General features: G+C 38.7%; 2 protein-coding genes and 1 gene segment (V, D, J or C); 2 read left to right on the top strand and 1 right to left on the bottom strand.

Moving 5' to 3' along the window:
• Nucleotides 1–1,256: 1,256 nt before the first annotated feature.
• Nucleotides 1,257–1,887, top strand: LOC134133029 (immunoglobulin lambda variable 1-51-like). The segment is given in 2 exon segments: nt 1,257–1,386; nt 1,477–1,887. Coding segments are annotated over 2 exon segments (369 nt in total).
• A 1,600-nt stretch (nt 1,888–3,487) lies between these two features.
• On the bottom strand, nt 3,488–6,796 carry LOC119220901 (immunoglobulin lambda-1 light chain-like). Its single transcript, XM_062566333.1, has 4 exons — nt 6,715–6,796; nt 6,302–6,624; nt 4,737–4,770; nt 3,488–3,999 (listed from the first exon to the last, which is right to left on the bottom strand). The coding sequence occupies exons 1-4, from the start codon at nt 6,752–6,754 to the stop codon at nt 3,671–3,673; spliced, it is 726 nt and encodes a 241-aa protein (XP_062422317.1). The 5' UTR covers nt 6,755–6,796; the 3' UTR covers nt 3,488–3,670.
• Nucleotides 6,797–10,626: 3,830 nt separating this feature from the next.
• Nucleotides 10,627–13,926, top strand: LOC119220902 (immunoglobulin lambda-1 light chain-like). Its single transcript, XM_062566337.1, has 4 exons — nt 10,627–10,726; nt 10,817–11,139; nt 12,670–12,703; nt 13,441–13,926. Exons 1-4 carry the CDS (start codon nt 10,687–10,689, stop codon nt 13,767–13,769), a joined length of 726 nt encoding a protein of 241 aa, XP_062422321.1. The 5' UTR covers nt 10,627–10,686; the 3' UTR covers nt 13,770–13,926.
• The last annotated feature ends 982 nt before the right edge of the window (nt 13,927–14,908 follow it).

Consider the following 14,908-nt stretch of genomic DNA (forward strand, 5'->3'; position numbering starts at 1 on the left):
ATAGAAAAGGGCTTTTAAGATGTTAAAAAATCAGCTGCAGCTGATTAGCAAATAAGAAAGAGGATAAATTGCGGTGCCAAGCCAGAGTTGGGGGTGGTTGTGGCAGTGGAGGCCAGAGTGAGCAGAGAGGCGTCGGAGACCAGTTGGAGACCATTTGGAGACTAAACCAAAGAAGCCAAGCTGGCCTTCCTTTTGAAGATTGTTTTCAGTTGCTTTGTTGAGTTTTGTTCATTAAATACCTGTCTGTCAAGACCTCCCGGGTTTATTATTTAACATTGTTTCCGTCCTCCACCCCTAGACCTTTTAGGGACATAACACAGATATTGTGATCATACTAATGCAGTCAAAGACATTAGCTGCATAACATAACAGTAACTTGCTCTTCATCCTCCTTTTCGTGTCCCCTCACAATAAGACTCATGTTGGCCCTCTGCTGCTTGTTTGCAAAACAGCAGCAAAAGTCATCTAAGATTGAGAAGCACCACTTTTCTCTCAGGCTTTAAAGTAAAATATTTGCATTTCCAAAATACTACTGCTACAAGGAATATATTTAAGTATTTAAATGATTGATTCAGAATATTGAATAAGATCACCCAAGTACACACATATTCCTTGCATGAAACGTTTTTTTTCTTTGGTTGGTTTTCACATTAACGTGAGGGAGGTCAGGTGTTGTTACTCCTTTGAATGCACAGTAGAGAGCAGCACTGGATTGTTGTTGGAAAGACACAAAGGGAACTGTTACAATTTACATAAGTTAAAAAGGAAATGCAGCCTTGAAAAAGAGAACAGCAACACTAGATTTCAGTGGAAATTACCGCTCATTTTTTTTAACTTGCGTTCAAATCTTCAGGATGCACCTGCAGGCCTCCTGTCTTTATTTAACCTCATGCAAATGAAGAGGTTAAGTCTCAGTTCTCTGTAATCCTGCACATGACTGGAAGCACTGATGTAGATTATTATCCCTTGCTTTTTTTTTACATGTGAGAATAGACTTTTGCAAGTCAAAACTTTGTTTAATCTTTAACAAATTATTCTTCTAACCGACTAAAGGAAATATACAAAATACCATGTATACCATCACTGCAAGAAATCTTTTCAAATCCCTTTTTTGCAGAGTTGTTTAAGGAAATAACCTGCACTGATAATAAGGCTGACGAATAACACAACTGTGAGAAACCATGCAGACTGAAGCTAAGCTCCTCCCCCTGTCAGTCACTCCCAGCTTCAGTGTTGTATTAAATGTGCCCCCAGCACCTCCTCTCCTCATCCTCCAAAGCCTCTAATGTGGCAGCAGTCAGGTCTCTTTCCAAGTCACAAGGCCATTCTCATCACACACTGACACCATGCTGGGGACCCTCTGCACTCTCATCACTGCTCTCACATGTGAGGAGGCTGACTTCCTGCAGCTTGGACTTCATGTTGGACTCATCAGTGTGTGTTTCTCTTGACTCCATGTCGTCTTGTTGTTTCCAGGTGTGAGTGGTGTGACGCTGGTGACACAGAAGCCTGTTGTAGCCGTGATGAGAGGACAGACAGTCTCCATAGACTGTAACCTCGGGACTGTTACTGGCCGTGTTGCTTCCTGGTATAAACAGATTCCAGGAGGAGTTCCTCAGTTTGTGTTATATTTTCATCACACCCACAGCTCTCCAACGTATGGCACTGGTTTCTCATCTTCAAAGTTCACATCTACTCATCAGTCCACTACAGATTATCGTTTGACCCTAAATGACATCGAGGAGGGAGACTCAGCCGTCTATCACTGTGACACATGGGACGACTCTGTTAATGAGGAAGCATAACAGTGATTTACACTGTGACAAAAACCTCTTCACTGAGTACTTCTGCTTTTTGAGACACTGACACATTTTGAGTGAAGCCATCAGTCAATTTCTGTAACTCATATTTCTTTTAATAATATATATATATATATATATATATTATATATAACCCATATATAAACCCATTTATTGAAATTCTACACAAATTCACAAATCCAGTGTAGTTATTAATAGTCTGCATTGTGTACACACTTAAACCCTGATATCATTGTTAATACAAGCAGACATCCAAAGACAACTACAAAAAAATAAATGAAACAATGTGGATGTGATGCAAGAAATACAAACCAAAATTCTATAATTTATTATGATTAACTGTGTTTTATCTCCTCCTTCTCCCCTCCTCAGTGTATTTATTAGCTCTATCGTTACTTTATCACTTTATCCCTTGTCAATAACATTTGCATCACACATTCTTCTCTGGTCTTCTTCTTTCAAGACACATATTTGTTTTAACATATTATGTATTAATATATTTAATTCTAATATATTAAATACGTTTCACACCATTGTTCCTTTAAAGCTAGTTCAAGATTAATGAGTCCATATAATAATGCACCATTTTATCAATAAATACAGTAAGTATGGGAATATTATATAGTTATTTCTGCTAGTATTTTTTATATTTTTTCATAGTTATTGCTGCAAGAGTCTTCTGATCTGTCAGCCTTTTTACCTCCAGAACCATGTTTGAAACAAACACTGCAAGATTAGGCTTTTTCTTACTGTAAAAAGTAGAACTATTTGAGAATAGAATGTATTTTATACCAATTAGTATCCTTCCACAAACAAATCCACTGACTGACCATTTTATTAGTATTTATATAGTATTTCATACCTCATATTAACTGATAATGTAGTTTAGTTGAGGTCAAAGATTAATAAAAGTAAGGAGAGGAGACAGCTGCATTCTGGGAAGTCAGAGAGGGATGAATAGAGAGGTGAATGATGCACAATGTCAATGATGACAGTAAAGCGACTAAACCAGATTAAGAAATATAGTCAGCTTTAAAGCCATAAAAGTAGTCTCCTTAATGTACTAGTAGTAGGACCAAGTTTGCACAAAATGTTCTTAACAAAGCTACAATTTGAGAAATTGAGACAAAAGGTTATCTACAAATCTGCTTTTTCTTGAACTTTCAGTGATGGAGAGACAAGAAATGTATTGTTTTACAAAATGCTTTTTATGGTTCTAGATTCCTCTGTCAGCTTTTTTTTTAAACAATAGAGTGTCTTTCAAAACAATTAAAGGATTGTTTTTCTCATTTCATAACTCATGTAAAGAGAAATGTTTAATGGATAAAATCATGAAGTTTGGTTGAGGTCATGGAATAATAAAACTAAGGAGTGGAGACTGCTGCATTCTGGGAAGTCAGAGAAGGTTGAATAGAGCGGTGAATGCTGAACTGACAGAGGATGACAACTTGGTTTCATTTGCCCATTTCATTTGATTAAAAGACTGCAAGCAGATTAACCAGCAACAAAACTAGTTTTTCTTCATTTACTTTCACAGAGTAGAACCAAGTTTGGACAAAACGTTCTTAAAAAGCTACAACTTGTGCGAGTGAGACAAAAGGTTCTCTACAAATCTGCTTTTTCTTGAACTGTCAGTGATGAAGAGACAAGAAATGTATTGTTTTACTAAATGCTTTTTATTCAAAACCTTTTACTACATTTTGCGTTTGCAAAGCGGATACAACACCTCTACCTAAGCGTCAACAACATGTGTTACAAGCGTGGAGACACATGTTATAACATGTAACGCTTGTGATGAACAAACAGCACAAAGAGGGAAGAAGCAGATGTTAAATGGTCCTTGTGCTCCTCTACTGTTGTTCAGTGAGGCAGTCAGACTTCTTGATGCTTTTCTGTGCAGTCTGGGAGCCCAAAGACACTTTACATGTGTAAACCTTATCCATGTTCCAGTCTGACGCCTGGATGGCCAGATAGCTGCTGATGTGGAAAGTGTGATCAGGTTGCTTAACAGCGGTGCTGGTAGAGATCCCAGTGACCACTGGACTCCCTCCAGACATCCAGGTCACATCTGCAAAAGGCCCAGACTGACTGGACAGACAGACCAAAGAGGCTTTGTTGGACTGCAGCTCAGCACTGGACGGAGGAAAGACAGTGAGGACGGGAGCAGGGAGGCTGGAGCCTGAGATACACAAAAGGCTTTCTTTAGATGAAGGGAAGTGGAGTTATTAATACAAATCATGGCGGCAAAAGTCATCTGTTAGTAAGTTGAGAAGATGATCAGCACTAAACTAATGAAGCATTTCACACAAACAAGCATTGAGAAACCATCAGTTTAAAACAAAGTATATTATTCACAATCTAGATAATACAACACTGTTCTATGTTGTTAATGTTCAATACAATTGTACTTTGTGTTACAAAAGGCTGTCATTTATAATATAATCTCGTTTGTTGCTGTGAGAATACAGTCAAACAGAACTGACTTTGGTTTAATTTTTCTTACTATCAAAGCAAAACTACATTTTAAAAACCGAGAAATAAAGCAATAAAGCTAACAAATGAAGGTAAATTAAAGACGTGCCTTTCATTTTAAGAGAAAAGTAGTTTATCAACACAAGCTCTGTAATATAATATTCATACTTTAACTTTGATAATTTAGTATACTGTAAAGTATACGATTTTAAATGTTAGTTTTCAATAAACAGCAAAATGTAATATGTTAAAACTTGTTGAAACAGAACAATTGTTTGCTAAAAAGCAGCTTGGTTTCAAAGTAGATGAACAAAAGTCTAACATGTTAAATATCTTTAAAAAAATACAATATGTAAAATACTAACATATTACATGATTCTCTGTCAAAATGAAGTAGGAACCAAAGAATCCCTTTAGTCTTAAGAAGAGATTTAAAGTACTTACTTGTCACCATCAGCTTGGTTCCTTGTCCGAATACCACAGTGATTCAGTTGGTACACATGGCTGTACAAAAACCTCTCGACTCGCTCTAATGACGGAGTGGAACTGAAAGATCCTGTTGACACCAACTTTCATTGTCAACATCTCACTAACTTCATCACTTTGATTTGCTCCACACTGAATTGTCTCTTTAGAAGAATTGATTTGTTGTCCTTCAATATTTTGAAGCAGTTTCCCTTGTTTGATGTGTCTGATTTAGCTGAGAATCAATAAATCTTCAGTAGGTCTCTGATGGAGGTTTTTGTCACAGTGTGAACCACTGTGATACAGCTTCACTGGCAGAGTCATCCCATGTCTGACAGTAATACTGAGCAGAGTCTCCTGTCTCTGAAAGCTTTATGATGAACTCGTATTCTATGTCTGAAGAGGATTTAGAGTTGAACCGTTCTGATGAGAATCCTGATCCAAATTCGAGAGAATCTGAGTCATGGTGAAATGCTAGAACATACTGAGGAGCTTCACCAGGAACCTGTTTATACCATGACACATAATTTCCATCATATCTCTGAATGTTGCAGTTGAGGACAACCTCTCGTCCTGGAGGAACTGTGTGGACAGCAGGCGTCTGAGTCAACACTATCGCTGCATCAACATCTGTCAACACACAGAGAAAAGTCAGGGGAAAGGTTTCTGCATGAAAACATGGAGCATGAAGTGAAGGAGAAGGATATCTTACATGTGAGAGCAGTGACCAGAGTGCAGAGGATCCCCAGCATGTTGTCAGTGTGCTGTAAACGTTCCTTACAGTCCAGCTGAGAGGTGAGCAGGGCGGGAGTGTGAGGAGAAGAAACACTGAGGCTTATAAAGACAGTGAGGAGGAGCTTAAACACTTGATTCACTTGTTACACACAAACAGACATCGAGTGTGAGTCACATCAAACACTTGTTCAGGAATTCTGTTGATCAAAAAGACGTTTATTTTGTTTTTGCAAGTCAGCTAATGTCATTTGAGTATTAAATTTAGTTATGGAATCACTTCATTAAATCTTGATGAAGATTATAAAACGGATTATTGTATGGATGTGGCTGCTGAATTTTAGATGAGACTCGTTTGAAACTACAAGATTTCTAACTTGAGTGAAACCGGAGGATGACACAAATTCAAACATTTGGATAATTGTGGTCCAAGAACTGAACCCTGAGGGACTCATGATAATCAGTTGAGATCATAAGCTGGTACAGTGTTTACTTTACTTGTCATGTGTCACCTTAAGAAGAGACATTCATATTTACATCTTTTTAACTAGTTTTTAAGTAATTTACATTACATGTGAGCTTGTTTTTTTTTCATGTGTGTTCAACGCAAAGTAAAAATAATTACCACTACGTAAGATTTGAGAAATTTTGTGAGAATCGAAACAATGGGTTTATAAGTTTGAAAAGATCTGTTAGGAAGAAACATGAGTTACAGAAACTGACTGATGGCTTCACTCAAAACGTGTCAGATTCTCAAAAAGCAGAAGTACTCAGTGAAGAGGTTTTTGTCACAGTGTAAATCACTGTGATACGTACTCTTTAACAGAGTTGTCCCATGTGTCACAGTGATAGACGGCTGAGTCTCCCTCCTCGATGTCCTTTATGGTCAAACGATAATCTGTAGTTGACTGATGAGTAGATGTGAACTTTGCAGATGAGAAACCAGTGCCATATGTTGGAGAGCTCTGGGTGCGATGAAAATATAACACAAACTGAGGAACTCCTCCTGGAATCTGTTTATACCAGGAAGCAACACGGTCAGTAACAGTTCCGAGGTTACAGTCTATGGAGACTGTCTGTCCTCTCATCACGGCTACAACAGGCTTCTGTGTCACCAGCGTCACACCACTCACACCTGGAAAAAACAAGACGACATGGAGTCAAGAGAAACACACACTGATGAGTCCAACATGAAGTCCAAGCTGCAGGAAGTCAGCCTCCTCACATGTGAGAGCAGTGATGAGAGTGCAGAGGGTCCCCAGCATGGTGTCAGTGTGTGATGAGAATGGCCTTGTGACTTGGAAAGAGACCTGACTGCTGCCACATTAGAGGCTTTGGAGGATGAGGAGAGGAGGTGCTGGGGGCACATTTAATACAACACTGAAGCTGGGAGTGACTGACAGGGGGAGGAGCTTAGCTTCAGTCTAAATGGTTTCTCACAGTTGTGTTATTTGTCAGCATTATTATCAGTGCAGGTTCTGCACTTATAATAACAACTCTGCAAAAAAGTAATCTGAAAAGATTTCCTGCAGTTTTATTTGAATACAGTTTCAATTAATTGGAATTCATGGTTTACATGATATCTTGTATATTATTTTTTCATTTGTATGTCTCCTTTTTTTAGTCGTTTAGAAGAATCACCTTTTTTTAGTCTCGAGTCTAATTGCTTTTGTCACATGTATATTAAACAAAGGCAGGATTATAGAGCAAACACAACACTTATGTGATGTCAAAACACATAACGTATGACGGTCATTGTATCTTAAATGTTTAATGGCTGGAATTCAATAATTAAAATTACATAATTTTTAATCATCAAATATAGATACAACATATTACAGTATTTAGCTCTACACACTTACTCAATCTAAGAACTACGAGATGTCAATTCAAAGAGTGAATTATAGTTACCTCTTATTACACAGAGTGCTGAGACTTGACCTCCTCATTTACATGAAGCTTTGAATAAGAAGAGGAGGCCTGCAGGTGCATCCTGGGAAAGAAAGGGGGAGTAAAAAGGTGATGCTTCACTGATAGAGCATGAAAACGCAAGTTTCGTTTTACATAATGTAGTCAGATTAGAAAGGAACATGGTTTAACATGTTTTTAATTTGTCAAGGTGTCGAGATGGTTTCTTTCCTCCTATAATGAAACTCGTTGTATTGATTCAATTTTACTGTCACAAACAAAAAATCATTGGATATATTTAAAAATAAAGGCGTGAAGGGTCTTGGCTTTTCCAAAATCCATCATGATCTATCCATATTTCTGTAATCTTGCTCATGCTATGGCTCATCAGGATACAGATGTACAGCATCTCTCATGAGGTAATTGATTTAAGCTGCCACCTTGTGGTTAAAAGTGTCTTTTTATACAGAGAGGATGATGAAAACATTGTTTGGGAGTTTTGAAATTTGTCTTTTCAACACCATCTTGTGACCATCTCTGTCACATAAAGAGTTCCTTTTAAATTTATTTTGTAGTTTCCTGCCTCTTGTGTCTGAGGGTTAACTTCCCTTCTGGCCTGCTGTATTTTCCCCTGTGAAAGTGTGATTTTCTGCCCTGTCCTGGTTTCCTCCTGTGTCCAATCACCTGCACCTCCCCAGTGTATTTAGTCCATGTGTGTCCCTGGTCTCCTTGTCGGTTCTTTAATCCTTGATGCTGTGTGTGTGTTGCCTCCCTGCGTTTCTCGCTAATAGCAAATAAATTTGGTTTTGGTTTCTGAAAAGTAACAAGTTGGACTGGAGAATCTCCCAGGGCATCAGACAGAGGCTGGATCCTGATCACATGCAGAGATATTTGGGAAAGTACAAATGTCATGTTCATCTTCAACCTCTTATTCACGGTTAAGACGCGGGGGAAACCGCTCCAGCCTGCAGTCAGCCAACAAAGCCCCTTGAAACGGTTACTGAGGAATGCTCTTTTATTAAGAGTCGTTTTCCCTAAACAAAACAGTTCTCAACTGGGAATACGGTGTCACTTTATATTTCACGGATTCCTTTTTACAGTGTAGCTGTTGCTATCACCGTGCAGACACTAATATCTGAAGGAAAGGCTCAGTGAAACACTGGCTGAGGTTAGAGGTCATTGACAGCCTTATTTGGACCACAGCACTGGCTCCGACGGGTCCGTGGTCTTCTGCCCAGGAAATCATTTCAATTTCTAATTTAGTACAACAGCGAGGAACAATAAAATGCTCGCTGACGTCACTGACTGTTTTGTTTCACACTTCTACTCAACATTTGGACTTTCAGGGTTAGAATGGCATATTTTTAGTTGTTCAGTACCTGGGTCAGGTTGGAAAAAGTCTTTACGTTAGTATGTTCTGCTGAAGATGCATCAGGCTTTTTCCGTCCCATTTAATGAATTTCCAGAGGAATCCTCCTAGAGAGTAAGAGCACTTATTTAAATTGAATAAAACAACTTAGATCTGAGATATACAGGTATGTTGTGCATTCTTGGGACAGATATTGTTGTGATCGTACTATTAGTTAAAATCCGCCTTGCATTTGCTACACAACATCACAACAACCTCGGATTGCTTCTCATCCTCCTTATTGTGTACCCTCCCTCATATTCAGACTCCTGTTGGCCCTCCGCTGCTTGTTTGCAGAAGAGCAGCAAAAGTCATATAAGATTGTTTATATTCAAATGATCAATTCAGGAATATTGAAAAGATCGCTTAAATAGTAATAGTTCAGGAATCAGGAATCGTTTATTGCTATAATATGTCAGACATACATGGAATTTGACTTTGGTGCATGACGGCAGATAGTACAGTAATGGACAACAGACAATGTGATGCAGGAATAAGATGAAAATATAATAAAATATATGCTGTGGGTTAGTAAGTTAAGAAATAAATATACAATTAAAAATAAAGATAAAGTGCACCACCTAAAAAAAAAAGTCAAGAGTGAAAGTGACAAAGTGTATGTAAATGGGGTGAGAGTCATTCAGGGGGGGACCCGGGCGCTGTTGATGAGCCTGACTGCCGACGGGGCACAAACAGTTCATCTTCGGGGTGAGAGGGGTCAGCTACAATCTTTCTGGCCCGCTTCAAGGTCCTGGAAGCAAACATGTACTGAAGAGTCGGCAGATTGCAGCCAATCACCCTCTCTGCAGAGCGGATGACACGCTGCAGCCTGCCCTTGTCCTTGTCCTTGGCTGTGGCTGCAGCGTACCACACGCTGATGGAGGAGCAGAGGATGGACTCGATGGTGGCCGTGTAGAAGTGCACCATCATCGTCTTTTGGCAGGTTGAATTTCTTCAGCAGAGGTGTGAGCCTCTGATGGTCGGGGGAGGGAGGGGTGATGGAGCTGAGGGGGATGGAGTCAGGACATTGTCTTTCAATTCTGCAGAAGACCTCATTCAGCTCATCTGCCAGACGGAGGTCATTCATGGAGTTGGGGGGTTTCGTCTTGTAGTTTGTGAGGTGTTTAAAACCTCTTCAAACTGAAGGAGAGTCACTTGTTTCTCAGAGTAAAGTAGTTACATTCTTGAAAGACATTTCTAAGATCAACCACGATTTGTTTTACTTTGGTTGGTGTTCACATTGACGTGTGAGGTCAGGTGTTGTTACTCTTTTGAATGAACAGTAGAGAGCAGCACTGGATCGCTGTTGGAAAGAACTGTTACTGATGTGGCTCATTTTTGAACTCTCTTTCTAATCTTCAGGATGCACCTGCAGGCCTCCTGTCTTTATTTAACCTCATGCAAATGAAGAGGTTAAGTCTCAGTTCTCCGTAATCCTGCCCATGACTGGAAACACTTTTAAGATACTATTTTTTGTGGTTACGTGCGAAAAAAGCCATCTTCTGCAAAGCCAATCTACGTTTAACTGAAAAAAGATTTATCTAAACTACTAAAGAAAAGAGAAATAAACAATTGGATGCTTGCCATGAATTCTAATCAAATGGAAATGTTTTACTAAAGAATTGCCAGAAATCTTTTCAGATCAGTTTTTTGCAGAAGTGTTTAGGGAAATAACCTGCACTCATAATAATGCTGACGAATAACTGTGAGAAACCATTTAGACTGAAGCTAAGCTCCTCCCCCTGTGAGCCACTCCCAGCTTCAGTGTTGTATTAAATGTGCCCCCCAGCACCTCCTCTCCTCATCCTCCAAAGCCTCTAATGTGGCAGCAGTCAGGTCTCTTTCCAAGTCACAAGGCCATTCTCATCACACACTGACACCATGCTGGGGACCCTCTGCACTCTCATCACTGCTCTCACATGTGAGGAGGCTGACTTCCTGCAGCTTGGACTTCATGTTGGACTCATCAGTGTGTGTTTCTCTTGACTCCATGTCGTCTTGTTGTTTCCAGGTGTGAGTGGTGTGACGCTGGTGACACAGAAGCCTGTTGTAGCCGTGATGAGAGGACAGACAGTCTCCATAGACTGTAACCTCGGAACTGTTACTGACCGTAATGCTTGGTGGTATAAACAGATTCCAGGAGGAGTTCCTCAGTTTGTGTTATATTTTCATCGCACCCAGAGCTCTCCAACGTATGGCACTGGTTTCTCATCTGCAAAGTTCACATCTACTCATCAGTCAACTACAGATTATCGTTTGACCATAAAGGACATCGAGGAGGGAGACTCAGCCGTCTATCACTGTGACACATGGGACAACTCTGTTAAAGAGTACGTATCACAGTGATTTACACTGTGACAAAAACCTCTTCACTGAGTACTTCTGCTTTTTGAGAATCTGACACGTTTTGAGTGAAGCCATCAGTCAGTTTCTGTAACTCATGTTTCTTCCTAACAGATCTTTTCAAACTTATAAACCCATTGATTCGATTCTCACAAAATTTCTCAAATCTTACGTAGTGGTAATTATTTTTACTTTGCGTTGAACACACATGAAAAAAAAATAAGCTCACATGTAATGTAAATTACTTAAAAACTAGTTAAAAAGATGTAAATATGAATGTCTCTTCTTAAGGTGACACATGACAAGTAAAGTAAACACTGTACCAGCTTATGATCTCAACTGATTATCATGAGTCCCTCAGGGTTCAGTTCTTGGACCACAATTATCCAAATGTTTGAATTTGTGTCATCCTCCGGTTTCACTCAAGTTAGAAATCTTGTAGTTTCAAACGAGTCTCATCTAAAATTCAGCAGCCACATCCAGACAATAATCCGTTTTATAATCTTCATCAAGATTTAATGAAGTGATTCCATAACTAAATTTAATACTCAAATTACATTAGCAGACTTGTAAAACAACATAAACGTCTTTTTGATCAACAGAATTCCTGAACAAGTGTTTGATGTGACTCACACTCGATGTCTGTTTGTGTGTAACAAGTGAATCAAGTGTTTAAGCTCCTCCTCACTGTCTTTATAAGCCTCAGTGTTTCTTCTCCTCACACTCCCGCCCTGCTCACCTCTCAGCTGGACTGTAAGGAACGTTTACAGCACACTGACAACATGCTGGGGATCCTCTGCACTCTGGTCACTGCTCTCACATGTAAGATATCCTTCTCCTTCATTTCATGCTCCATGTTTTCATGCAGAAACCTTTCCCCTGACTTTTCTCTGTGTGTTGACAGATGTTGATGCAGCGATAGTGTTGACTCAGACGCCTGCTGTCCACACAGTTCCTCCAGGACGAGAGGTTGTCCTCAACTGCAACATTCAGAGATATGATGGAAATTATGTGTCATGGTATAAACAGGTTCCTGGTGAAGCTCCTCAGTATGTTCTAGCATTTCACCATGACTCAGATTCTCTCGAATTTGGATCAGGATTCTCATCAGAACGGTTCAACTCTAAATCCTCTTCAGACATAGAATACGAGTTCATCATAAAGCTTTCAGAGACAGGAGACTCTGCTCAGTATTACTGTCAGACATGGGATGACTCTGCCAGTGAAGCTGTATCACAGTGGTTCACACTGTGACAAAAACCTCCATCAGAGACCTACTGAAGATTTATTGATTCTCAGCTAAATCAGACACATCAAACAAGGGAAACTGCTTCAAAATATTGAAGGACAACAAATCAATTCTTCTAAAGAGACAATTCAGTGTGGAGCAAATCAAAGTGATGAAGTTAGTGAGATGTTGACAATGAAAGTTGGTGTCAACAGGATCTTTCAGTTCCACTCCGTCATTAGAGCGAGTCGAGAGGTTTTTGTACAGCCATGTGTACCAACTGAATCACTGTGGTATTCGGACAAGGAACCAAGCTGATGGTGACAAGTAAGTACTTTAAATCTCTTCTTAAGACTAAAGGGATTCTTTGGTTCCTACTTCATTTTGACACAGAATCATGTAATATGTTAGTATTTTACATATTGTTTTTTTTTAAAGATATTTAACATGTTGAACTTTTGTTCATCTACTTTGAAACCAAGGTTTTTTTTAGCAAACAATTGTTCTGTTTCAACAAGTTTTAACATATTACATTTTGCTGTTTATTGAAAACTAACATTTAAAATCGTATACTTTACAGTATACTAAATTATCAAAGTTAAAGTATGAATATTATATTACAGAGCTTGTGTTGATAAACTACTTTTCTCTTAAAATGAAAGGCACGTCTTTAATTTACCTTCATTTGTTAGCTTTATTGCTTTATTTCTCGGTTTTTAAAATGTAGTTTTGCTTTGATAGTAAGAAAAATTAAACCAAAGTCAGTTTTGTTTGACTGTATTCTCACAGCAACAAACAAGATTATATTATAAATGACAGCCTTTTGTAACACAAAGTACAATTGTATTGAACATTAACAACATAGAACAGTGTTGTATTATCTAGATTGTGAATAATATACTTTGTTTTAAACTGATGGTTTCTCAATGCTTGTTTGTGTGAAATGCTTCATTAGTTTAGTGCTGATTATCTTCTCAACTTACTAACAGATGACTTTTGCCGCCATGATTTGTATTAATAACTCCACTTCCCTTCATCTAAAGAAAGCCTTTTGTGTATCTCAGGCTCCAGCCTCCCTGCTCCCGTCCTCGCTGTCTTTCCTCCGTCCAGTGCTGAGCTGCAGTCCAACAAAGCCTCTTTGGTCTGTCTGTCCAGTCAGTCTGGGCCTTTTGCAGATGTGACCTGGATGTCTGGAGGGAGTCCAGTGGTCACTGGGATCTCTACCAGCACCGCTGTTAAGCAACCTGATCACACTTTCCACATCAGCAGCTATCTGGCCATCCAGGCGTCAGACTGGAACATGGATAAGGTTTACACATGTAAAGTGTCTTTGGGCTCCCAGACTGCACAGAAAAGCATCAAGAAGTCTGACTGCCTCACTGAACAACAGTAGAGGAGCACAAGGACCATTTAACATCTGCTTCTTCCCTCTTTGTGCTGTTTGTTCATCACAAGCGTTACATGTTACAACATGTGTCTCCACGCTTGTATCACATGTTGTTGATGCTTAGGTAGAGGTGTTGTATCCGCTTTGCAAACGCAAAATGTAGTAAAAGGTTTTGAATAAAAAGCATTTAGTAAAACAATACATTTCTTGTCTCTTCATCACTGACAGTTCAAGAAAAAGCAGATTTGTAGAGAACCTTTTGTCTCACTCGCACAAGTTGTAGCTTGTTTAAGAACGTTTTGTCCAAACTTGGTTCTACTCTGTGAAAGTAAATGATGAAAAACTAGTTTTGTTGCTGGTTAATCTGCTTGCAGTCTTTTAATCAAATGAAATGGGCAAATGAAACCAAGTTGTCATCCTCAGTCAGACATTCACCTCTCTATTCATCCCTCTCTGACTTCCCAGAATGCAGCAGTCTCCTCTCGTTAAATTTATTAATCTTTGACCTCAACTAAACTACATGATCAGTTAACATAAGGTATGAAATACTATATAAATACTAATAAAATGGTTAGTCAGTGGATTTGTTTGTGGAAGGATACTAATTGGTATAAAATACACTCTATTGTTGTTTAATATCAAATGGTTCTAATTTTTACAGTGAAAAAAAGCCTAATCTTGCATTGTTTGTTTCAAACATGGTTCTTAAGGTAAAAAGGCTGACAGATCAGAAGACTCTTGCAGCAATAACTATGAAAAAATATAAAAAATACTAGTAGAAATAACAATTTCCCATACTTACTGTATTTATTGATAAAATGGTGCATTATTATAATATGGACTCATTAATCTTGAACTAGCTTTAAAGGAACAATGGTGTGAAACGCATTTAATAAATTGGAATTAAATATATTAATACATAATGTGTTAAAACAAATATGTGTCTTGAAAGAAGAAGACCAGAGAAGAATGTGTTATTGACAAGTGATAAAGCGATAGAGCTCATAAATACACTGAGGAGGGGAGAAGGAGGAGATAAAACACAGTTAATCATAATAAATGATAGATTTTTGGTTTGTATTTCTTGCATCACATCCGCATTGTTTTATTTGTTTTTTTGTAGTTGTCTTTAGATGTCTACTTGT

Source organism: Pungitius pungitius, chromosome 12 (assembly GCF_949316345.1).
Source record: "Pungitius pungitius chromosome 12, fPunPun2.1, whole genome shotgun sequence".
Taxonomy (NCBI): domain Eukaryota; kingdom Metazoa; phylum Chordata; class Actinopteri; order Perciformes; family Gasterosteidae; genus Pungitius; species Pungitius pungitius.

What these genes read in the sequence shown, in the direction of transcription:
- LOC119220901 (XM_062566333.1), bottom strand. Translation starts at nt 6,754, where the DNA reads ATGCTGGGGACCCTCTGCACTCTCATCACTGCTCTCACAT. An exon ending in ACAACTCTGTTAAAGAGTAC is followed by an intron (nt 4,771 to 6,301) that starts GTATCACAGTGA and finishes TGAATCACTGTG; the next exon opens with GTATTCGGACAAGGAACCAA. An exon ending in AACCAAGCTGATGGTGACAA is followed by an intron (nt 4,000 to 4,736) that starts GTAAGTACTTTA and finishes TGTGTATCTCAG; the next exon opens with GCTCCAGCCTCCCTGCTCCC.
- LOC119220902 (XM_062566337.1), top strand. Translation starts at nt 10,687, where the DNA reads ATGCTGGGGACCCTCTGCACTCTCATCACTGCTCTCACAT. An exon ending in TCTCATCACTGCTCTCACAT is followed by an intron (nt 10,727 to 10,816) that starts GTGAGGAGGCTG and finishes TGTTGTTTCCAG; the next exon opens with GTGTGAGTGGTGTGACGCTG. An exon ending in AACCAAGCTGATGGTGACAA is followed by an intron (nt 12,704 to 13,440) that starts GTAAGTACTTTA and finishes TGTGTATCTCAG; the next exon opens with GCTCCAGCCTCCCTGCTCCC.